We start from the raw sequence: 24703 nt of genomic DNA on the forward strand, positions 1-24703 counted from the left end.
AATTTTGCATCGTTATGTTGCAATGTGCTGGAGTCGAGGATATATCTTGTATTCTAGCAGTGAGGGGAAATGGGTAAATACAACCTGGGGCAACTGATGGTGGACTCACAAGGCAAAAACTCATAACAAACCTACTGATGTTATATATTGGTGGCTGCTTTTGCAAAGAAGGTAAGTGTCTTGTCTTTACATTTGAAAGCTTTTTAAAGTACCAGTTTGCAGGTATAAGCAGATACTAAACAAGTTGGCCAAGCTATAGTGTAGAAGTTACTTGTTGCTGGCAGTTCATAAATCAGGTATTTGAAGACCACAAGGCCATTGAGTCTTAACTTGCATACTCCAAGCTACAACCTCCCACGAACAGAAAAGTATTTGACTTGTCTTGACTGGCGTCCCTTGATCCAGATACTGTTTGTATTAACTGCCTTACTTCCCCTTAACCTGTTTGTTTTTTAATCAAATCGTTCTCTGCAGGTATCTCCTTAATGAGCCAGCTTTCCACTTGCAGGGGGATCCTGATGTAATTTGAACAAGCAGTTCCTTGTCTAAATTCTGTGTTGTGCTGCTGTGTTAAAAGTTTGCTGCATGTACTTTCCTTACATTTCATTGATTCTAAACTGCTGCTGCTCCTTCACACTCATGTTCAATCTTTGGTTTATTCCATAATTTGCTTCCAAATTGTACCATATGGGGGAATGTGTGTGTGTAAAAGTAAGGCAGCACCAAAGTCAAAAAGGGATTTAAGAATAAAATTTGTAGACAATATGCCGTGATGCAAGAAGAGATTTTTGTGAGCCCTCTCAGGTCATCTTGAAAGAGTGAAACTGCTTTCAGTTTTAAAATATATTTTTGTGTTCATGAAAATCAACAGATTGCAGCAGCCTGATCATATATTTCTAATATAGCCTTCAATATTGATAGATACACTTTAATGAAGGCATTTCTGTACCCTAAAATCTGTTATCCTCAGAGATTATCAATAATTGTGTCAACATGTGGCATTAGTTGTGCCTGTCCTGAGTATTTTAAGTAGCCCTCAGGCAATGAGAAGATTAGGTATGATCTAAAAATGGGCTGGCCCAAAGGTATGAGCTCCTGGAATGAGGAAATATTCTGGGGGCAGGGTGGGGCAAAGAGAGATGCTCACTTACTCCAAACCAGATTCAGCTTGGTCATGTGATCTAGCAACCTGGCAGAACTTAACCTGTAAAAGTATGGTGTAAATCAAATTCCTCCTGAAAGGAGTTTGGAATAAGGGCAACTTGTGTTGTTTTTCTATAGTTAGGAGTGCTGTATTAGGCATTCATTTCAATGGAGGCAGATCTATGTGCTTAAAGGCCACATGCTAATCAGCTGCCTCAGTTAAACCGACTATTTCATGCCACTGAGGGTAGTACTTTGTATAGAGGGAACTTCTGATCTCAAGCAATACTGGGCTAAGGAGAGCAGCTGAAACAGCAACATGTTACTCAAACTGCATCTAAGGGGAAAGTGTGAGCAAGTGCTGTTTCATGTGGAGGAGTGGGGCTCTTGTGGCGTCTGTACTGCTTTGGACAGCTTATACTTTTGTGGTTGAGCCTGTAACTAAAGGTTTGTGTCTCAAAAATAAGACTGCTTCTGAATATGATAGATTTATTTAGTATATTACCTTTTTTAATTTGCTTATTTAGAAGATGCCCTGGTTCAATAAAACACCAAAAGCCTTTTCCAGAAGTTGCCTATTAAGGTTACATTACACAAAGTACATTTCAAAAGTAGCCTAACAAAGAGGCCCAAACTTAAAATATATATATATATAAAAGCTCATTCACGTTTTTTTCCCTTTCAAATAACAGATACACTGCAGCAGCCTTGGTTTAAATGAAGGATTGTAGAAGTTATGCTCAGAGTAGGAAAATACCTTAAGTAGCTGCAATCTGTGTGGTACTTGAGGTAAATAAGAGTCATCCAATTTTGACACCTTAAATGTGCTATTTCTGCTCTTTACAAAAACGTCTCAGGTGTCAAATGGAAACAAAAAGCAAATCGACAGGAGTATACAAAGCTTATCCCAGATAGCGCAAAGCTCATCAATAGTTGAACTCTAGCAAAACTCAGCACCGCAGGATTAGTTTCTCCACAATGGCAGAGATAAAAGGCAGAAACCATGCCATTCTCCCTTTCTTTGGTCTACAATCTATTTTGTTATACCACTGTAGCTGTTTCAAACATCTTCAAATTAATTTCTCCAAAATGCTATAAAACAACTTAAATATAGTGGTTCTGACACTTGCTGCCTATATATTCGATAGGGAAATAATCTTCAGTTCTGTAGAGTTCAGGCAGGTTGTAAGTGTGCTGTGGAGCTGATGCGTGATTCTGAAACAAGAAGAAAAACATTAGCTCTCCCTAGGCTGCCTGCCAGAGAAAGATTTTAATTAAATTGCTCTTAACTAAGTTATCAAATAAATCAGATTTAAGTGTACATGGCACATACCAATGGAAGTGCCTTTTCAAAAAGAAAGCAAATTTGGGAATACTTAACATTTCCAATTGCAGTAACAAACATGTTAAGAGTCCAAAGAAACATCCAGACCCACCAGTATCATGGGATCCAAGTGAAAGTTGATACAAATCTGTCAGTTTGAATTGCCTGTAGCTTTTGCTCATTAGGAGAACAAGTGATTCCATAACAAACTAATTACCTGTTAAACGTTAGTTAGGAAACTGAAAAATCTTAAGTTTGGCTAAAGGAGATGGCGCTTATGTGTAGTCCTCCAAGGGTCTCAAATCCTACTCTCTGCCGCACCTGCTCAATTAATTCATCGTTCAATGACTTTCTGAAATGGATCTGTTGGGCATCTGCATATCTTACTATTTGTCACATACTTTGTTTTATAAGAGATGCCCAGCTTGATCAGACCAGACTTTGTGAGCCAGATAGTGAAAAGATCACAAGCAGGACATGAAGGCAACAGCCCTCCCCTGTTGTCTATCCCCAGCACCTGGTACTCTGCTATCTGTCCCAAGCTATGGTCTGAAGGCACATGAGGCCAGCTCCCTGCTGAAGCTAAGCAGGGTCAGGTCTGGTCAGTGCCTGGATGGCAGACCACCTGGGAACCATATGCAAGCTACCTTGGGTTTCTATGATGAAAAGAAAGGCGGGATATAAATGTAATAAATAATCTGCCTCTGAAAAAGAACAAGCTTCTGTTCTGTTGGGTCACAGCTTCAAATGACTCTTCTGCCTTCACTTACACATAAAACTGAAAGGATGGGTAAGTCTGTTATGCTTGTTTGACAAGCTGGTTCTGAAGTGACAAAACACATGCTGGGGGTGGGGGAAAACAACCAGACAGAGAGCTCAGTCCAGGAAAGAAGCGTAACTAGATAATTAAGGACAAGAACTGTAGCACAAGGTAGCCATGAAATCTGCTATAATAGCTGCTGTTGGTGAATGCCTATTATGAGGACCTTCTATTATCCACTTCCAGAAATTAGGGGGAAATGAATAGTCCAATAGGCTTGGTATCTACCATATGTCAGGTCCATTTCCTGACAGCTTCCCTTGTTTTATTAGTGCCTGTAGCATTTTCTATATACACAATTGACATGCAATTTTTGGGGGGAATTTTCACCACTCCCATGAGATTAAGTCAATGGAGACTAGTGCTGAGACTTCTAGTCATGTATAATGAGAAAAGCTATCTTCTCACATGTGAATTAAAATAACCCATTTAGCCATGGCTCTTGCTAGCAGCACCCCACCGAGCAGCTAGAGGTCTGTAATGATTACACACCTCTGCGTAGAAGATAAAGCATTCGACTTAACTATAAAGTTTGAACAGGTTGATATCAAACTTGCCCCTCCTCCCGCCACATCAGGAAATTAGTTGTGATAAGTTTAGGGGTTGCTTAAATTGGATTCCCTTACCCTTCAAGAGAAACTATTAATGGTGGTCTTTACTCTAGAGTGGTCTTTAACTTCTGGAGAAGAATCTCCTTTTGGTTGATGGGGCTCCCAGCAAGGAAGATGAAGGATGTCCCCTCAGCACCCAACGCAGCCTGGTTAGTGGGTAGCTCTCCTTGATGGGTGAGACTCTCAGACTGCGGCAGTGTTGGTTATGCCCCAACTCCAAAGCCTGAGACGGTAAGAGTGTTGCTGAGTTCAGATAGCAGCCTTCTCTTCAAATAAGCTACCTGTGCTTGGTGCGATGCCTCCCATGCACAGCTGGAAAGCAGCTGGCACCGAAGCCAAAAAGGCTGCTGAACACTGCTGCACTGAATGCCAACCTTTTGCACCAGTACTGATGCAAAGATGCTTGGTCACAGGAACTGGTCCTTTGCCATGGCACGGTTGTGTTCCATCATCGCACTGTGCCTCATAACAAGCAGAAAACATTTTAAACGCTGCAGAGGAGGTAAAGTGATGGTGCCTTTTCTCAGTCAAACTCAGCTTGAGACCTAGCTCCTCATCCCTGATTAATCACCCTTAAAATGGCATCAAGCCATGGCTGTCCAAAGAGCAGTGAAGGTGCTGTTAAGTAATATCTCAGAAGGGTTCATTGGGGCTGCTCCTGTCTTCCTGCCTTTTTTTTTTTTTTAATGCCAGCACTGTTATCAGGACATGGTTGTTTCAGTCGGACTTTTCTGCTTGCCTTTCTCAGCATCACAGCAAGCACATGGGAGAATGTTTGTTGCTCTCAGTCTTTTTTCCTTCCAACCACCCCCTCCCCCCAGACGTGCAGGGTCATTGTACGGAAAGAGCCAAAACACAGACCTGAGTCCTAATTAAATGTGAGAAACAATGCCAGCTCTGTCCCCCACCCCGCCCCCTGTTCCCCTCAGGAGGCACAGGTGACTGCACCAAGGGGCAGCAGCTCAAGTAAGAACAAAATGGATCTCCCTACCAATAGAGATTCTACAGGAACCATGCCTTCTTTCAAGTGATTTTTAAAAACCAAACTATTTAGTCATTCATTTCAGGGCTGGCACCAGAGGGTGGCCAGGTCAGGCCCTGGCTGGGGGCTCCTCAGGGGTGGGTGGATAGCGCTGCCTTACGCGATCAGTGGCAGCATCAGCTCCAGACTGCCATGGACTGCGAGAGGGAGCTCTCAGGCACCCCCCTACTGCTGTGCAAGCCCACAGCGCCTACCTGCATGCCCCACCTACCTCTCTCTTGCTGTAAATGTTGGTTGCGCTGCAGGCACAAGCCTGCCATCAAGCAAGATGGTGGGCGAGGTTTCTCTAAGGGGCTGATGTCCCTGCTGCCATCTTGGTTGATGGCAGGGATGCATATGCTTAGCATCAGCCCCTTGGGGAAGCCTCGCCACCATCTTGCTTGATGGCAGACATACGTGCACAGTGCGGGCAGCATTCACCAAGGGAAAGGTTAGTAGGTGGAGTGTGCATGCGTGCATGTGCTGGGGCAGGCTGGTATCCAAGGGTCCTGGCATGCCTGGCCCTGGCTCTGAACACTGCTGCCCAGGAGCTGAGGCACAAGTTGGAAGTGGAGCCACACTTAAATTTAAAAGTCAAAGGGAACAAATATATTTTGTTATCTGTCCATCTAAGGCAGTGGTAGGTAACCTGTGACCCTCTCATCAGCCAGCATGACCCACGATCAGGGATAGGTGAAGGGAGCTGCAGTCCAACAACAGCTGCAGGGCCACAGGTTTCCTCTCCTTCCTCTAAGGCAGAGATGCCAAAAGCATTTTTACTGCACTCTATGCGGATTGGGCCCTCTGCTGCAGTCATTACAAAAGACACAAGTTTGTCATAGGACCGTGTTGTATGCAAATTTATACCCTCTTTCTGGTGGGGGATGATGGTCCAAAAATAAATCTCTGTCTGCACACACACAAGTTGATGAGACAGTTTTAAATAAAAGTGTTAAAAATGAACATCTGTAACTATCAATATAATATAGCATTCACAGGCAAAAAGAGGAGACGCTAGAAAAAAAAAACAAGCCAGGAAAGCAAGCATCCCCCAACCTTTCACTCCTGATAATTCACAGGATTCCCAAAATTTCCCCACAGGCCACTTGAAAATTGCTAAAGGTCTTTGTGGACTCCTTAATTATTTTCCCTGGATGCCATTTTTCTGCCTGCTGTATTTTGTTGCACAGCACTTTACAATTACTGCACTAAAACCCCTTTGCCAACCATAATAAACAACAACACCAATTCTGAGTATGTACAGTTTCACATTTTATAAACTCCCTTCCTGCCTTGGACCAGCCACCAACGATCAGCCTAATCCAATTTACATGGCCCTTGGGCAGATACAGGAGGAGGGATAAAATAGCTGCAGTCCTAACCCTACTTACCTCAGAGTAAGCCCCCCTGAATTCAACAGAACTTACTTTGAGTAGACATAGTTCAAACTGCACTGTGTTAGTGCTTGTATCATGGGCATCAAATTCTGTGTTTTGTTTTTAACCAGACTTTGTACTATGATGGGACATGTTTTTGCCCCCCCACCCCATAAATTAGTTCAGCTTTAAGACTTCATCCAAACTTTACTCTTGCCTGCTGAGAGGACTGTAGCTGCTTCTGCACTGAAAGTGACCTAGAAACCACCATCCAAGTTGGTATAATCTATTTTATTTATTAAAGTTATATCCCGCCTCTCCTCCCAGGAGGAGCCCAGGCGGCAAACAAAAACACTAAAAGCATTCTAAAACATCTTAAAAACAAAAGACTTTAAAAACATATTAAAACAAAACATCCAAAAAACCTATAAAAAAAAAAAGCTTCAAAACATCTTAAAAAGAAACTCTACCACCGATGCAGTTCAGGATAAGGTCTTCTATTTAAAAGGCTTGTTGACAGTGGAAGGTCTTCAGTAGGTGGCAAAAAGAGAACAGAAATTATGCCTGTCTAATTTTTTTTGGGGGGGGGGGAGATTCCAAAGTATAGGTGTCACAACATTAAAGGTCCACTTCCTAAGTTGTGCAGAATGGATGAAATGGTATATGGAGGAGGCCTTCAACCTGCAGAGTGCACTGATCAACTGGGTATAGAAGGGGTAAGATCTTTCAAGTATCCTGGTTCTAAGCTGTATAGGGCTTTATACACCAAAACCTTGAACTTTGCTGGGTAGCTAATGGGCAGTCAATGCAATTCTTTCAGCTATGGGGTGACATCTTGGCATTGTCCTGCCCCAGGAAGCAGTTGTGTGGCTGCAAATGGCACCAGCTGCAGCTTCCAGACTAACCTCAAAGGCAGCCCCAGAGTGCAGTGATCGACTAGGTATATAATCTAGGGTTACTACTGCAGTGCACTCTATGGAGCACTGCCCAAGGACAGTATTTGAAGGCTCCAACTGTGCCACCCTGGTGGTGGTGGGTCAAATATATATGCATACATATGCTAAACACCCCTTCCTCCCCTAAAATCCCCCCCCAATCTCAGAAAATGCAGTTTTTGGAACAAGTGTTGGCCAAGTAACATGTAGGTCTGCCCTCAAATAGACACTGCTATAATTCCTTCCTACATTACAAATTTTGAAGGCCCTGTATAACCATTCCTTGTGATCAACATTCTACCAAGAACTGTAGGGAGAGTCAGATTCTAAGGACACAAACACTGTAGAAGTTGGCAAACTCTCAAGAATACACTTTCTGAATACTCAGCAAAGTGAAATGCAAGTTTACTTTAGTACTTACAAAGATACAACTTTGGAGGAGTGGCACAAGAAGGCAGAAAGTAAATCCCATGGAAGAGAAACCTGAAGCTGTGCTACAGCCTATTCCACTGCACACCACCTTGCTCACTGCACCTTCTCTAGCATGCAAAATCAGGAGAAATTTGTGCTTTGAGGAGAAAATTTGACAGATTATGAATCTATCACACAGTGAATGTGGATATTTAGCCAGCTACCAAATACTTTTAATAGCTTATTAAGCACAACTGTAGGCAAAACTAGTTATACTGAATGAGCATAATGTCATTATAAACAGTAAATAAGGATATAATCTTGCAAATACCATATTCAAGGATCTTTCTTTGGAAAAGATATGCCATTTTGGATTTTAAATTCGCAAGAGTCCCACCTCAAAGAGAATCTTTTTTCTCCAGATTTTTCCTCTACCACTCGTGGGAGGGAAATGAATGGGGAGTTTCATATCTCTATTGGAGGTGTGGAAATATGAAATAATGGCACAGACTGCCTACATGGGACGAGGTAAACACCATGGAGAACACCACCCGCTGGCTTGCTACACAGAAGTGAGCGCATCCCCCGTAGTGATTATAGAGCCTTCCTTAAGACACTTCACACAGTTCTAGGCTTTTGAGGGTTAGAAATTTGTTCTGAAAAACAAACAAGACCAGAATTTCAGGAAGCCACATGGGCACCAGATGCCAGTCTATACTTGAAATCACAAAACATATATAAACACAGCCATAAACTTAAAATTGGGATTAATTCAGCTGTACTGTTCATAACACCTGAGTCCCTTATTACATTAGAAATCTTTCTAGGAGCAATTTCTCCTATTTCAGCCATGGACTTTGCTAAGCTTTGAGGGCCTCTGCTTGTTTGCTATCTGCTATTTGTGATCAGCCTGACAGTCTGTGTCTGCTGGCAAGCTGCGCTTTCTGCAAGGGCATTTTGCTCTAGTTTCAACATAGACGGCACAGCTTTAGCTTCAAAGAAGACATCCTTATGCTGAATGGAAGAAGGAAGACCACCACCGTAAGATAAGCACAAATGTGGGTGCTGAGCTTCAAATTAAAAAGTGCTTAACAGCTTCCACATGCTAATTGGTTCCCAAGTGAATAATCTAATCCCCAGTTTGTATCCACAATGGCAGACAGCTGCAGAATGGCAATTTCCCAACTTATGCCAGAGGGTAGTCAATGAAAAATCTCCATGACAGCAGGAGGCAGGACAATTATACAGCCACAAGAGTGGCTGTATACTAGAGCCAGCATGGATTTTTCACATTCCGCAATGTTAAATTGAAAATACCCCCATGCCATTCTGATGCTTCCCATAAGCTCATTTCAAAACAAAACCTTACAAAACTTACAGTCCTGAACTCAGAAACGCTTGCTTAACAACCCCCTTAATTTTCATGGCGATACACAAATCAGTCAGAGAGAATCGAGAGTTCAAAGTGCAAAAAGAGAGAAAAAAACCCCAGAGCCCTTTTGCACTTTTTTCTGTCAGAGTTCTCATAATCTGTTGAAATTCATGAAAAATCAGCCATGTTCACAGAGTACCTGTAATTCTAATACAGATCTAATCCTAATACACACTCACACCAGATTTTGATTTCATGTAAGACAGTCATGGCTTCCCTCAGAGCATCCTGGGAAGTGTAGTTTGTGAAGGGTGCTGAGAGGAGACTCCTGTTCCACTGAGAGAGCTCCAGTGGCCAGACTGGTTTAACAGTCAGCCACTCTGACTGAAGGTCTATGAGGGGAACAGGTCGTCTCCTAGCAACTCTCAGCACCCTTCACTAACTACACTTCCCAGGATTCTTTGGGAGAAGCCATGATTGTCCAAAGTAAAATAAAGGCCTGGTGTGGATGTGGCCAGGGAGAGCTTTGGTTTAAATTTGGGTGGGAGGCTACATGTGCCTGCTATAGAATAAAAAGGTGGGGGAAATGCTGAAAAGCAATGATACTGTTCACAATGTTTTCGTATTTGAAAGGAAAGGGGCTTCGTCTCTGCCCAGTGCCCACCCACCCAATCTCCTCCCCTCCCCCAGGTCAGTACTGGACTATGAGCTGGGAGACCAGGGTTCGGATCCCCACAAAGGCATGAAGCTCACTGGGTGGCCTTAGGCCAGTCACTGCCTCTCAGCCTCAGAGGAAGGCAATGGTAAAACCATCTCTGAATACAGTTTACCATGAAAACGCTATTCATAGGGTCAACATAAGTCGGGATTGACTTGAAGGCAGTCCATTTCCATTTTCAAACATGATTGCACAGAAATAAATCCCGTTTAACTCAAAATGTATGCAAATGATCAAACCCACCCTCCATTCTTCTCCCCCTATCCCCTCCCTATTGCCCCTTCCCTCCCCCTTCCTTCGCCCCTCCCTATCCCTCCCCCTCCCCTTCCAACCCCTCCTTCCCCCTCCCCATGGTCAGTTTTACCTATCTTAAGCATGACTGCATGGAAGTAAATACCATTGAACTCTATAAGCATGAAAATGAACAAACCTGCCCTTCCCTCCCCCTTCCTCTGTCCCCCTCCCCCATGGTCAGTTTTTCTTTTCCTAACCATAATTGCATAGGAGTAAATCCCATTGAACTCAATAAGCATGCAAATGATCAGACCTGCTTTTCCCCTCCTTCCCCTCTCCTCTCCTTCCTCCTCCCCTGCTCACTTCAGCCCTCCCACCCTGGTCACTTTTACCTATCCTAAGCATGATTGCACGGGAGTAAATCACACTGAATTCAATAAACATGCAAATGATCAAACCTCTCCTCCTCCCCTCCCCCCTTCTACCTGCTCCCATCCCAGTCCTCCCTTCTGCATTTCTTCCCCTCCTCCTCCTCCTCCCCTCCTCCTCCCCTGAGGTCAGTTCACCTATCCTAAGCAAGATTGCGGAGGAATAAATCTCACTGAACTCAGTAAGCATTCAAATGATCAATCCATTCTCAGCAAAGTTGCACAGGATCCCATTTCTTACCTCCCAGATTAAAAAGCAGGGAAATTCACTAATAGGCAAAAAACCTTGTGGTTTAAGCCCACAGATATTTCTATCAAACTTTAAAAAGCAGGGAAATTGGGCAGCTATAGTGAATGCACCAGGGGAGCAGGAGACCTGACCTCCTTTCTGAGATATTGTACTGCCCTGCAATTTGTCAAAATGCAAACACAATTTGGGTTGGTCTTTCACAGTCCAATCCACTTGCTGTGTAGCTTGGAAGAATTTGGTAACATGTGTCTCTGAGCATATGGTGAGTAGTGGCAACACCTGCAAACAGCCCAAATAATAGAAAGAAGACATGTGTTGTGCTGATCTTGTTTTAGCAGGGAGGAAGCAACATTATTAAGACAGTTGATATGGTCACTTTAAATTTGTCTGATTTACTTTGCAATTTTAGTGAAGTTTCCTATAGGAAATCATTTTCTTTTGTTTCTGTGAATATGTGAAGTACAGCAACACTTCGCAAAATTTACACTAAAAAAACTCCAAACACAATTGTGGAATAATGGCACTGACTTCTGCAGAATAGTCTCCTGTGGACATGAGTGTCTCAATTTGCACAAGATAAAACAGTGGGAGGTGAAATATATTCTAGGAAAATTCTAGGTGTGCTCCATGTTTTTAATTGTCTGTGCCCACCTTGCCTTAAATAAAGTGGTTTAAACATAGCAGGCTGAAAACATGCATCCTCTTTTTTCCAACAGCTAAGAGTCATTGCTGAAGTATTGCAATCAGTATGATTTTACATCAAACTGCAGTTTCAAATTCAACTTTTAATGCACCCAAAATAGAAATAGAATATAACCTCCAATTTGAAACACAAAAGGCTGTCTTCACCATCATATGACGTTGAGCAATAAAAAGGATTTGAAATTAATAAAAATAAATTTGACACAGATTTCTAGGATGAATAATGAGGGAAATAAAATTTTCTAGTTTAGATTCTCTGTAGAAACATTAGTAACACAGGAAAGAAGGAAAGTAAGAAGTACACCAACAAACATACAAAAATATAATTCTCCATCTTTAGAGATGGCAGGTGTTGCCACCACTCACCATATGCTCAGAGGCACATGTTACCAAATTCTTCCAAGCTACACAGCAAGTGGATTGGACTGTGAAAGACCAACCTAAATTGTGTTTGCATTTTGACAAATTTGTAGGGCAGTACAGTATCTCAGAGAGGAGGTCAGGGGTCCTGCTCCCCTGGTGCATTCACTATAGCCCAATTTCCCTACTTTTTAAAGTTTGATAGAAATATATGTGGGCTATGTTCTTAAACCACAAGGTTTTTTGCCTATTAGTGAATATTCTATACATTTTACAAATACAGGGAAACTTGAGTTCAGAGAGGCTAGCAATCATCCTGATTTCCAATGAAGATAGAAATCTCACACCCTGAAATAACGGAGAACTGTTTGTCAATGAAAGGGGTAAGCAGCTGCAACCCACACCCCAGGGGTCCATATAACTTTTTTTTGGGGGGGGAGAATAGGCAATGTTGGTGAACAGTTAAGAAAAAAGAACATTCAACATGGCATGGCATGGCATGGCCAGCTAAAAGGGAATAAAAATAGTCGTGTGTGACTATGTGAAAACATTCTCTCTCTCTCCCTCACTCATCATGGAACTGGCACTGCAGCATGGAGGGGGGGATGGGAAGCCAGGAAAGAAGCTGCAGTAATCATGGCGTCTCCTGCAGGCTGAGCTCTGTTGGGTAAACTACGGCAAAACACTGTGAATAGCAACTGCTAGCCACAGCAACTGCAAAGAGAAAGAGCTGGAATTTTCCCAGTAGGCCAGGAAAGCTTTACTCCTACTGGCTAGGAGAGAACACACAGACAAAATGCACATACCTTTCTTGCTGAATTAGAGGTAACAGGAGTCTTAATATTTTGCAGGTTAGGTGCATTTCTGTAAGGGCGAAGGAGCAACGACAAAGAATCCCTACAGAGAGGAATGTGTAGAAAATTGCTATTACAGCAGTGGAATCATTGGATATTCAACTGGTTAATGGGAATGCCATCTACCAATAATCGTTCCAAAATAGTGTCCAAGTATGTGAAATGTCACTTATACAATGACTAGTGCAAAAACATGGAATTTCCTGCAATTCATGCAGTAAAGTGTAATGAATGATATTCATGTGTGTAAATACTTGTCTGCCTTTCTTTGAAATTTTCAGGTTTTAATAGTTTGCTAAAAACAACTGTAATCTGTTGTGACAAAATTTGTTATTCAATCTGGTTAGCAGGAGATACATATGACGATGATGAATTGGTAAAGAAACATAACAGCTATTATCTTCACACTAAAATATAGTTGCTCCCTTCAAGTTAGCCTATTATATTATAGCAACATCTGAAATACTTGTTACAACAATCCTACATGGAATTATTTATCAGCTGCAAAAATAAAAAAGCAGCTTCTATGTGCTGGAACCAGGGGTGTAGTCATCCAGGGTCATAGCAGGTCATTGACCTGTTACTTTTTGGGGACCAGGGTCCCAGCCAGGTGCCTATACACGACTCAATCAGCATGAAAATGGAGCATGCTAGCCGTTGAGAAGAATCCTTGTCCTTTTGTGCTGACTGGAGCTAATCAGAGTGAAAGGAGGCGAGTCAGCCACTGTGAATACTCTTCTTGGTAGCTAACACATAGCTTCCTCTTTCTTGCTGACTCGCTCCTAGGGACGTCTGTTGCAGTGCTCTGTGGACTCAAGAAACAGGGAGACCAGGGAAAGTGGAAAATGGAGTGTAGCTGTGATGGGGCGTCATTTGACTATCATGATGGGACCCTGCACTTCTTAATTTTCCACTACACTACTGGCTGGAATCATACGAACATAAGACGAGTCTGCTGGATCAGGCTAGTGGCCCATCTAGTCCCACACCCTGTTCTCACCATGGCCAACCAGGTGCTTATGTGAAACCCAAAAGCAAGGCCTGAGCATAACAGCACTCTCTTCACTCAAGTTCAATCCCAACTGGTATTCAGAGGCATACTGTCTCAGATACCGGTGGTAGTGACACAGGCATCATGACTAGTAGCTAGTGATAGCCATATCCTCAATGAATTTGCGTAATCCCCCTTTCAGTCAATAAAGGAAGTGTGGATAACAAAAGGAGGAAAAGGGCATTGCGGAGAACCTGAGTTAAATCTTTGCATCTGTCTCCACTGTGGAGGAACTGAAGCAAATAGTGGTGACAAGAGAAATTTTTAGGACTGATTTACAAAAGTAAACAAAACACTGGGTCCAGATGGCATCTCCTCAAGAACTCAAATGTGAAATTGCTGGTTTTCTGACAAAAATATGTAACATCCCTAAAATCATGGGGTAAGAGGAGAGGTCCTCTTGTGGATCAGTAACTGGTTAAAGGAAAGTAAGAATAAATGCACACTTCTCACAATGGAGAAATGTCGGGGGTCCCCAAAATACAGTATTTGGATCTGTGTTTCTGAACTAGTTCATAAATGATCTAGAGTTAGGGATGAACATTGAAATGGCCAAACTTGCTGATAATACCAAACTGTTCAGGGTGCTAAGAGAAAAAAAAAATTGCAAGGAGCCCTACAATGAACTCTTCAAAATGGATGAATGGGCACTAAAATAGTAAATGCAATTCAATGTATGCAAGTGTAAAATGATGCACATTAGGGCAAAAATACCAACTTCGCATATATGTTCATAGGGTCTGAACTGGTAGTAACTGACCAGGGACCATGTCGTTGTAGGGTGAAAAGATGTAAATTGCATGCTAGGGACTGAAAATAAAACTACCAATATCATAATGTCTTTATACAAATCTGTGGTGCAACTGCATTTGGAATACTGTGTACAGTTCTAGTCACCACATCTCAAAAAAAAATTGTAGTGCTGGAAAAAGTTCTGGAAAAAGTTCTGGAAAGGGCAACCACAATGATCATGGGACTGGAAAAATGTCCCTATGAGGAAAGGTTACCACATTGAGATTTTTAGTTTGGGGGGGGGTGGAAGGTGAATAAAGGAGAACACAATAGAGATGTATAAACTATGTATGATGTGGAGAAAGTAGCTAGAGAGAAGTGTTTCCTCCTGATAATACTACAACCCAGGATCATCTGATGAACCCATGTTGGAAGATTCAGGACAGATAAAAGGAAACACTTCTTCACACAGCACATAGCGAAACTATGATATTCTCTCTAACACAACATGTAGTGATGGCCAGCAACAGTAGTGCAGTGTCAACTTCAGAAGTGCAGGGTCCCTTCATGATAGCCACGCCATACCATCTCACAGCTGCACACCCTTTACCTCTTTTCCCTTGTCTCCCTGTCGTCTTGCGAGTCCACACTCCACTACAACAGATGTCCCTAGGAGCCTATCAGCATGAAAGGAGTGTTACCTATTGAGAAGAGTCTTCTCAGTGGCTGACTCATCTCCTTTCACCCTGGCTCCAATCAGCACAAAGGACAAGGACTCTTCTCAGTGGCTAGCACGCTCCCTTTTTATGCTGATTGGGCCTTGTATAGGGACCTGGCTGGGACCCTGCTCCCAAAAAAGTAACGGGCCTACAAACCCCTGTGACCCTGGATGACTACACCCGTGGCCACCAACTCAAATGGCTTTAAAACCATGGTGGCTATGTGCTACTCCTGGTAGCGGAGGCAGTATCCCTCTGAATACCAGTTGCTGGGAGCACAAGTGGGGAGAGAGCTGTTATGCCCTTGTCCTGCTTGTGGCTTCCCCAGAGGCATCTGGCTGGTCACTGTAAGAGCAAGATGCTGGGCTAAATGGGTTTGATCCAACAGGATCCTCTTATGTAATTTTAGCTGAGTATATAGCTGTTTTAAAGTTTTTTGGTGCTTTGTTTGCCGCCCTGGGCTCCTGCTGGGAGGAAGGGCGGGATACAAATTAAATAAATAAATAAATAAATATATTTGTAGGTATATAATTCTCCAATTTTCATAGTATTTTTTATTTATTTTATATTTAACAAGAAAAAAAGATACAGCCACCATGAATCTAAGGGCAAGGGTTAGCAACATTTTCCCAATTATATGGGTACTTTAATCTCCTATACAGATTCTACAGCATTTGTTCTTTGTGTGGCAACTCACACACTTTCAAATGTATTAGCCTCCTTCCTGCATATTCAAGCACTCAAGGTATTCACACACAGCCCCCCTCAAATTGTTACTTATAAAGTGACATTTAAACTCTAATCTAAAATATATATTTTATGGGAGTACATTGATATCAGAAATTCAGAACCAACAAAAATCTAGCTAATTAGTTTCTAGCTGGAAGTAATACTCTCCAAGTATCAAGAGGATCCAAAACATTAAACAAAATGTGATGGAGGGTAATAATAAGACTTCTTATGTTAAAGTTATATTAACAAAGGCCTTAGCACCATGCAAATGCCACCTGCAAAAGCTCAGTTTGCTAGTCTGGTTTAGGCTGCAACCTTAATCCCGTTTACCTGGAAATAACCCAACTGAATTCTATAAGACTTAGTTCTGAATAAACAAGGACAGGATTGCTCTGTTACTGTCTTATTATGCAAAGTTAATTTCTTCCAGAAGAAAGTGTCTATATCGTAAATCACTGCCATTCTTCTCTAGATAATGAATAGCTTGTGTTTCATAGATAATCTCTCTGCCTCGCCAAAGGTATGCCTCAGTTTAAATCTGAATATGAGAGGAATGTACCTTTTTAAAATGGGGGGTTAGGCTTCTGAACACTATTTTTACTTTTTACTGAATAAAAACTAGCTGGAATTAAGGGTACAAGCATCTGAACAACTAAACCCATGTTTCTAGGTCCCAGGTATCTGAAAAGTTTGTGATGGGACTATTCATAAAATCTTTCCAAAATATGCCTGAGTTCAGTCAGCCCATTCAGTGTTTAGAAACTGTCAGATGAACATGTAGTAGTTTATGGAAAAGCAAAGCAGGACTATGTTAATATGGCAGTTATAAAGGAATGCATATCTAAGTACACAAGATTGCACATTTACTGCTTTAACCTGACCACTAGCCAAATTAATACACACTGACGTTGAGCCAATTGCACATGACAGTAACCTTGTTTGACCCTGTGACTTATTCAAAGAGGTCCTAAACACATACAAAACAGTAAAGCTTTTGGGGAAAAACTGTGTCAGGTATATAAACCTAAGTAGTAATAACAAACATAATGCATGGATGGAACATCTCTTTTTCTCAGTCAATTTGGTTTTCAGTCAATTTGTGTACCCATTCCATTTAATATTTCAGATTTCTATTTTGCATTGTAGAACCATGCTAACAGGAAGGCTCTGTAGCAATATACAAAATCTGGTTGGGAGTTTCAATCCCTTGCCTTATGAATATAGATATCAAATAAGAGAGCACATAATCAGATATAGGACAGGGTTATGATAATGGTATTTACACTGCATTCACTAAGAGCCCAATCACTGCAAGATTTATAACAGCTTAGGATACAGGCAGCTATGCACAGCTGCTATATATAATTTTTTATTCTGGCTTGGAATGCCATGAATATTTGCAATTTTGGTTGAACCAAAAACTGCATGTTAATGCTCCCAAGCAGCAGCAGGTTTGCAAATATTATCAGATCTATAAAAGAAAAAATAATTAAGAAAGGCATCTTCATCATGCAAGCTGTTGTGCATTTATGCCAACTGCACATGCAGAGCAAACAATGAGTCAGATGTATATTAATTTATACTGCTATGTTTTTGAATGGGTAACTTAATAGACAAAGATGTGACATGCAAAATAATAATTCAACTTTGTGAAAATTGTATAACCACTTTTGTGGATAAGTGTTACAATCACATGATGCCAACAGACATGAAAGCAGAAATATCTGGAAATAAAAGAAACAGATTTTGCACATCCTTATTAATTTTCATCACCCTATTTAAAAAGTGAATAATTTACATTGTGGTGATGTGAATGTATTGAAAGAGGAGGAGAGTAAGTCTCAAAACATCATACTCCATTATTCCTCAAGTACTCATTGATTACTGAACCTCAGCACATATCAAATATTTCAAGTGGAACAAATTCATTAACTTGTAAACACTGCTTAACTAACTGTAAGTCCATGACAGAAACCTACATCATTGTTAAATCAGCGTCTAGAGGCACTGACTACATTTTGTATGTTAATACTTGCCATCTGCTCGTGTTGCATTTTCACCACAGGAGGAAAAGAAAGGGAATGGCAAAAAGAGAGACACACTTCCAGTCTATGCGGACCCACTGTTTGTTTGTATGTATAATGCTGAACATGATAAAGGAGATGAACACACATCGGTAGAAACTGAGCCCCGAAAGTGTCTTTTTCAAGGTTTTGCTTGCTTTATAACAACGACACTGGGAAACCCTTCAGAGGGAGAGAGAAAAGGGGGGAAGTGCCTGCGCATATTTGATACTCCAGACAGCAAGAAATGTGCCTCAGGGAAAAGCTCTGTGAAGGGAGTTGGGGGAGGGGCAGTGCGTTGAGTGAAAAAACCTTGTGTTGGAGGCAGGCAAGAGATCAGCCAAACATTATGACTCCTATAGGCCACAGTGCAGAACAGCACCTTTGCTACAACCACCATCACAGTTAAAGCTGTGCTAGCAGTCTACAGAAAATGGCCATCCTCCTCCTCAGCCAACAGCAGACACAACACACATCCCCTCTCCATGTGGCTGGAGACTTACATAAATGTTTCTGCTCATGAGGAATAATTATTTTCTTAAAAGCTACAGCTTCCATTGAAAACATCTAGGGAAGGCCTAAACGTTTTGCAGAAGACAGGGCTATTGCTATTGAAAGTATCAGGTTGCTAAATCTTGGTTTATTCAGACCTAACAAGTTATATCTTACTGCTTCCCTTTACAGAATGCTGGTTTATTAATCTGAATGAAGAGCGTGCAAGGTATTCCATGCGCCATTAGTTGACTGATCTTATTATAAAGTCCATAAGCAGGAAAACACTAACTGGCCCTTTAGGGAAGAACACAAAAATAAAATGCAGCTTTATCAACAAAGTAGTTTCCTTGGCCTAACTGCTGCCAAACAGGTTCACAATAATATGTTATATCAAATCATGTTTTTTTGAGTTTTCATACTAGTAGCTATAGATTACGAATTTTGGAACTTGGAAGAACTCTGACACGAAGGAGCCATTACGAAAGAGAAGGGCTTCAGAAACATTTATTTATTTATTTATTTATTAAATTTATATACCGCCCGACTAGCAATAGCTCTCTGGGCGGTGAACATAAAACATCTACATTCTCCAGTGTAAAAACCAAAGAAACTGCTGCTCTGGTATGTATGTTGAGTTTGGGGATGCTCTTATGTCCCATCTAGTGTTTCCAGTGCCTACTTCAGTTGCATCTCTATCAGTCCTTCTGTATGTTAAGAATACATTGCTGAATGTATTCACATTTACTATATTATGAAGAAAGGCAAGATTACTAGACAAAAGTCTTAAAGGGAAAAAAAGTTGAAAATGAACCCTTCTTCACAGGAAGATGCTAAATTTCATAACATCTGTAAGTTTAACACTGTATTGACTTTTAACATACTTTAAACAAAAAACAAGACATTACAAAAAACCACCTGTGGAAACTTTGCAAATGGAATCCTTGGCTATGTAAATATGATGATTCTATGAAATAAACAGCCATTCATTCACCTGTAGCTAAACTATAAAATTATTTTCATAAAATCCACAGAACAGATAGTTATCAACCCTGCCCCCCCAAGAAGTATACTAATTTACATTACATCAAACTTAATTAGGAACCCCAGCAAGATTAAATCCCCAATTCTTCATCAGAAATAGTTAACAAATATTGTGACGAGGGAATCAGAAGCAGTGTAAAGAGCCAGCCTCCCAAAGTGAGTTTCTCATTTCTCCCTTTCGAAAATGTGAGAGCTATGCCACACTTTCTTTCTGAATTAAAACTAAAGACTTTGGTTTAGATCTTAGCACAAGGAAGACCACAGAAAGAAAGTTTCCTGTCTCCTCCCTTCTGCAGTTACGTATGACCCCCAAAGGACTTCTCTGTCGGGTTGGGGCAAGAGGGGCTCCTGAACAAAGGGGGAGGGGGGAAGGTGCATGGGAAACTTCCCTGTTATCTTAGGGTCCAAGCTACTAAGTTATTCTCACCTCAAAAAGGCACCCCCATCCTTTAGGGAAAGGCCATAGCTCAGTGGTTGAGGGCATGCTTTGCTTGCAGAAGGGTCTTGGTTCAAGAGCTGGGGAAAAACTCTATCTAAAATCCTGGAGACAATACTGAGCTATGGCTCTAACAGTTAGGATGTTTTTCCTGATGTCCAGTTGAAATCTGGCTTCCTGCAACTTGAGCCCATTATTCCGTGTCCTGCACTCTGGAACGATTGAGAAGAGATCCCAGCCCTCCTCTATGTGACAACCTTTCATGTACTTGAAGAGTGCTATCATCTCTCTCCTCAGTCTTCTCTTCTCCAGGCTAAACATGCCCAGCTCTTTCAGTCTCTCCTCATAGGGCTTTGTTTCCAGTCCCCTGATCATCTTTGTTGCCCTCCTCTGAACCCGTTCCAGTTTGTCTGCATCCTTCTTGAAGTGTGGAGCCCAGAACTGGACACAGTATTCAAGATGAGGCCTAACCAGTGCTGAATAGAGGGGAACTAGTACTGCACGCAATTTGGAAACTATACTTCTGTTAATGCAGCCTAATATAGCATTTGCCTTTTTTGTAGCCACATCACACTGTTGGCTCATATTCAGCTTGTGATCAATGATAATTCCAAGATCTTTCTCACATGTCGTACTGCTGAGCCAAGTATCCCCCATCTTATAACTGTGCATTTGGTTTCTTTTTCCTAAGTGTAGAAGTTTGCATTTATCCCTGTTGAATTTCATTCTGTTGTTTTCAGCCCAATGCTCCAGCCTATCAAGGTCCCTTTGAATTTTGTTTCTGTCTTCCAAGGTATTAGCTGTGCCCCCCAACTTTGTATCATCTTTGGATCCTCAAGTATTCGATAACTTCCGCCCAATTTCGAATCTGCCATTTTTGGGCAAGGTCATTGAGCGAGTGGTGGCCAACCAGTTGTCAGCACACTTGGATGAAACGGATTATTTGGATCCATACCAATCGGGTTTCAGGACTGGTCACGGAACTGAAACAGCCTTGGTCGCTCTGGTAGATGATTTGAGGAGAGCATTAGATAGGGGAGAATCCACCTTTCTTGTCCTCCTCGATCTCTCAGCGGCTTTTGATACTGTCGACCACAGTATCCTTCTGCTTCGCCTGGAGGGATTGGGAATTGGAGGCACTGTATTACAGTGGTTCCATTCCTTTCTCTCCGATAGGTACCAACAGGTAGCGTTGGGGGAGGAGGTATCAGACCCTTGGCCTCTCAATTGTGGTGTGCCACAGGGCTCTATCCTCTCTCCCATGCTATTTAACATCTATATGAACCCGCTGGGGGCAATCATCAGGAGATTTGAGCTGCAGTGTCATCAATATGTGGATGACACTCAGCTCTATCTCTCGTTTAAATCTTCACCAGAGTTGGCTGTGGAGACCTTGTCCAAGTGCCTGGAATCCGTGAGTGGATGGATGGGAAGGAACAAGCTGAAGTTGAACCCTGATAAGACCGAGGTACTACTTGTGGGGGACAAGAGAAGGTTGGGCGACATTGACCTGAAGTTCAACGGGGTGAGTCTACCCCTAAAGGACCAGATCCGCAGCCTTGGGGTTGTGCTTGATTCCAGGCTGTCCATGGAGGCTCAGATTTTGACAGTGAGCCGGGCAGCCTGGTACCAACTACACCTCATACGAAGGCTGCAACCCTACCTTCCTGTTCATCAGCTCCCACTAGTGGTACACGCCCTGGTCACCTCTCGTTTGGACTACTGTAATGCGCTCTACGTGGGGTTACCCTTGAAAACTGTCCGGAAATTACAACTGATACAAAATGTGGCGGCTCGACTACTTACGAATAGTCGCCGCCGAGATCACATCACACCAGTGTTGTTCGACCTACACTAGCTACCAGTTGTTTTCCGAGCCCAATTCAAGGTGTTGGTATTGACCTTTAAATCCCTACACGGTTCCGGCCCAGTTTATCTCACTGAGCGCCTTCAACGCCACCAATTATGCCGCCCGACAAGATCAGCCACACAGGGCCTTCTCTCAATCCCGCCAACAAAAACAGCCAGATTGGCGGGTACAAGAGAGAGGGCATTCTCAGTGGCGGCCCCCACTCTTTGGAACTCCCTCCCACAAGATCTCCGGCACGCCTCTTCTTTAAATGTGTTTCGGAAAGCCTTAAAGACCTGGCTCTTTCAGCAGGCCTTCGGGGTATCCGGGGAGGGTTAATTGTTATAACTGAAATGCCTCCTGCCCAGTTTTAATATTGTTGCTGTAGATGTGTTGTTTTTATATTGTATTACTGTATTTTATCAAATGTATTTTAACAATTTTGTAAGTCGCCTAGAGTGGCCATTGGCCAGATAGGCGATGAAAAAATTAAATTTATTATTATTATTATTATTATTATTATTATTATCTGCAAATTTGATAAGCATGCTTTGTACCTCCTCACCCAAGTCGTTAATAAAAATGTTAAAGAGCCCTGGGCCCAGGACCAAGCCCTGTGGTACCCCACTTGTTACTTCCACCCAGTTTGATAAGGAACCATTGATAAGCACTCTTTGAGTATGATTCTGGAGCTAACTGTGGATCCATCTAATAGTTGTTCCATCCAGCCCACATTTAGCTAGCTTGCTAATCAGAATATCATGGGGCACTTTGTCAAAAGCTTTGCTGAAGTCGAGATATATTATGCCCACAGCATTCCCACAGTCTACAAGGGAGGTTACCCAATCAAAAAATGAGATGAGATCAGTTTGGCAGGATTTGTTCTTCATAAAGCCATGTTGGCTCCTAGTAATCACTGCATTGCTTTCAAGGTGCTTACAGATTGACTGCTTTATAATCTGCTCCAGAATTTTTCCAGGAATTGATGTTAGGCTGACTGGTCTGTAGTTCCCCGGTTCCTCCTCCTTGCCCTTTTCGAAGATAGGGACAACATTAGCTCTCCTCCAGTCATCCGGCACTTCACCGGTTCTCCATGATTTCGCAAAGATAATAGAGAGCGGTTCTAAGAGTTCTTCAGCCAGTTCCTTCAATACTCTAGGATGCAGTTTATTGGTCCCTGACGATTTGAACTCATTCAAAGTGATTAGATATTCCTTGATCATTTGTCTATCAATCTCAAGGTCCAATCCTGACCCTTCCACTTCATGTTTCCCGGGAGGGTCATAGGCCCTTTTCTGGGAGAAGACTGAGCCAAAGTAGGAATTAAGCACTTCTGCCTTTTCTTTGTCATCTATTATCATTTTGCAATCCTCATTGAGTAGCTGTGCCACCATTTCTTTTCTCTGTCTTTTACTATGGACATACCTGAAGAAAGCTTTTTTGTTGCTTTTAGCATCCCTCGCTAACCTCAGCTCATTCTCAGCTTTAGCCTTCCTGACACCATCCTGGCAATTCCATGATACCTGCCTGTACTCTTCCTTTGTGGCCTGGCCTTCTCTCCACTTCCTGTATGTATCCTTTTTTGTTTTCAGGTCATCTCTAAGCTTTTTGTGAAGCCACAGTGGCTTCTTCTTCTGTTTTCCCCCTTTTTTCCTTGTTGGAATTGCTTGCCATTGAACTTTTAGACTTCCCTTTTTTAGAAACTCCCACCCATCTTGGACTTCTTTTTTCATTAGGGTGGCTTGCCATGGAACCGTACTTACAATTGTTCTGAGTTTATTAAAATCAGCTTTCCTAAAGTCCAGGGTGCGCGTATGGCTACTCTCAGCTTTTGCTTCTGTTAAAATCAAGAATTCAAGTATGGTGAGGTCACTTTCCCCCAGAGTTCCCATAACTGCCACTTCATCCAGCAAATCATCTCTATTGGTTAGAATCAAGTCCAGGACAGCTGATCCTCTGGTTGCTTCCTCCACTTTCTGTAGGAGGAAGTTATCTGCAACACAAGTCAGAAATTTCTTGGAGGGGCCGTGTTTGGCAGAATTTGTCTCCCAACAGATATCGGGATAATTGAAATCCCCCATTACTACTACATCACGCCTCCTCGAAACATTGGGAATTTGCTTTTCAGAAGTTACATTCTCATCTTCTCCTTGATTGGGTGGTCGGTAGTAGACTCCAAGCACCACATTCCTTTTGTTACTTGCCCCATTAATTTTAATCCAGATACTCTCGGGGGAGCTACCAAGCTCATCTTCCTGTATTTCTGTGCAGGGATATATATTTTTAACATATAGCGCAACTCCACCTCCCTTTTTATTCCTTCTGTTCTTCTTGAACAAGTTGTATCCTTCAATTGCTGTATTCCAGTCATGGAGTTATCCCACCAAGTTTCAGTTATACCTATCAAGTCGTAATTGCCCTTCTGTATTAAGAGTTCAAGTTCGTCCTGCTTGTTTCCCATGCTCTGCGCATTAATATACAAACATTGAAGACCATGTGATTTATGGCTTCCTTACTACATTTTTCTGAGGGCTGTTACTGGGCCCTATTACAGCCGATCTCTCTGGTCCAGCTACTGTGCATAAGCCTTCATCAGTCGTTACCACCAAGTTTACGTCTCCCTTCCTTTTAGGATTCAGTTTAAAGCCCTCCTGATGAACTTCTTCATGCTGTGGCCAAACACCTTCTTCCCAGTCCTTGTGAGATGCAGCCCATCACTTGCCAGCAGTCCATCTTCCAGGAACCATAGCCCATGGTCCCAGAATCCAAATCTCTCACGTCTGCACCACCTTCGTAGCCATTCATTCACACGGAGTATTTTTCTTTCCCTTTCTATTCCTCTTCTAAGTACTGGAAGGATGGATGAAAAAACTATCTGGGCTCCAAAGTCCTTGAGTTTTCTTCCCAGAGCTTCAAAGTCTGATATGATTTCTTCATAGCTCCGTTTGGCAGTGTCATTTGTTCCCACATGGATGAGGAGAAAGGGATACCTGTCGGTGGGCTTGATGAGTGATGGCAACCTTTCC

General features: G+C 42.2%; 1 protein-coding gene across 2 annotated transcripts in view; it reads right to left on the bottom strand.

Moving 5' to 3' along the window:
- Positions 1–1615: 1615 nt before the first annotated feature.
- BCAS4 (breast carcinoma amplified sequence 4) overlaps positions 1616–24703 on the bottom strand; it is an 81205-nt gene continuing 58117 nt past the window's right edge. Inside the window, exons 5-6 of one of the 2 annotated variants that reach the window (XM_061631273.1) lie at positions 12512–12602; positions 2271–2358 (exon numbers count right to left, since the gene is read on the bottom strand). In XM_061631273.1, the coding sequence (XP_061487257.1) occupies positions 12558–12602 (45 nt within the window). In that variant the 3' untranslated portion in view covers positions 2271–2358; positions 12512–12557. Of the gene's footprint in view, positions 2359–12511; positions 12603–24703 lie in introns of both variants that reach the window. The other variant, XM_061631271.1, reaches the window with a different exon arrangement.

The sequence above is a fragment of the Rhineura floridana genome, chromosome 6, assembly GCF_030035675.1.
Source record: "Rhineura floridana isolate rRhiFlo1 chromosome 6, rRhiFlo1.hap2, whole genome shotgun sequence".
NCBI classification, from domain to species: Eukaryota; Metazoa; Chordata; class Lepidosauria; order Squamata; family Rhineuridae; genus Rhineura; species Rhineura floridana.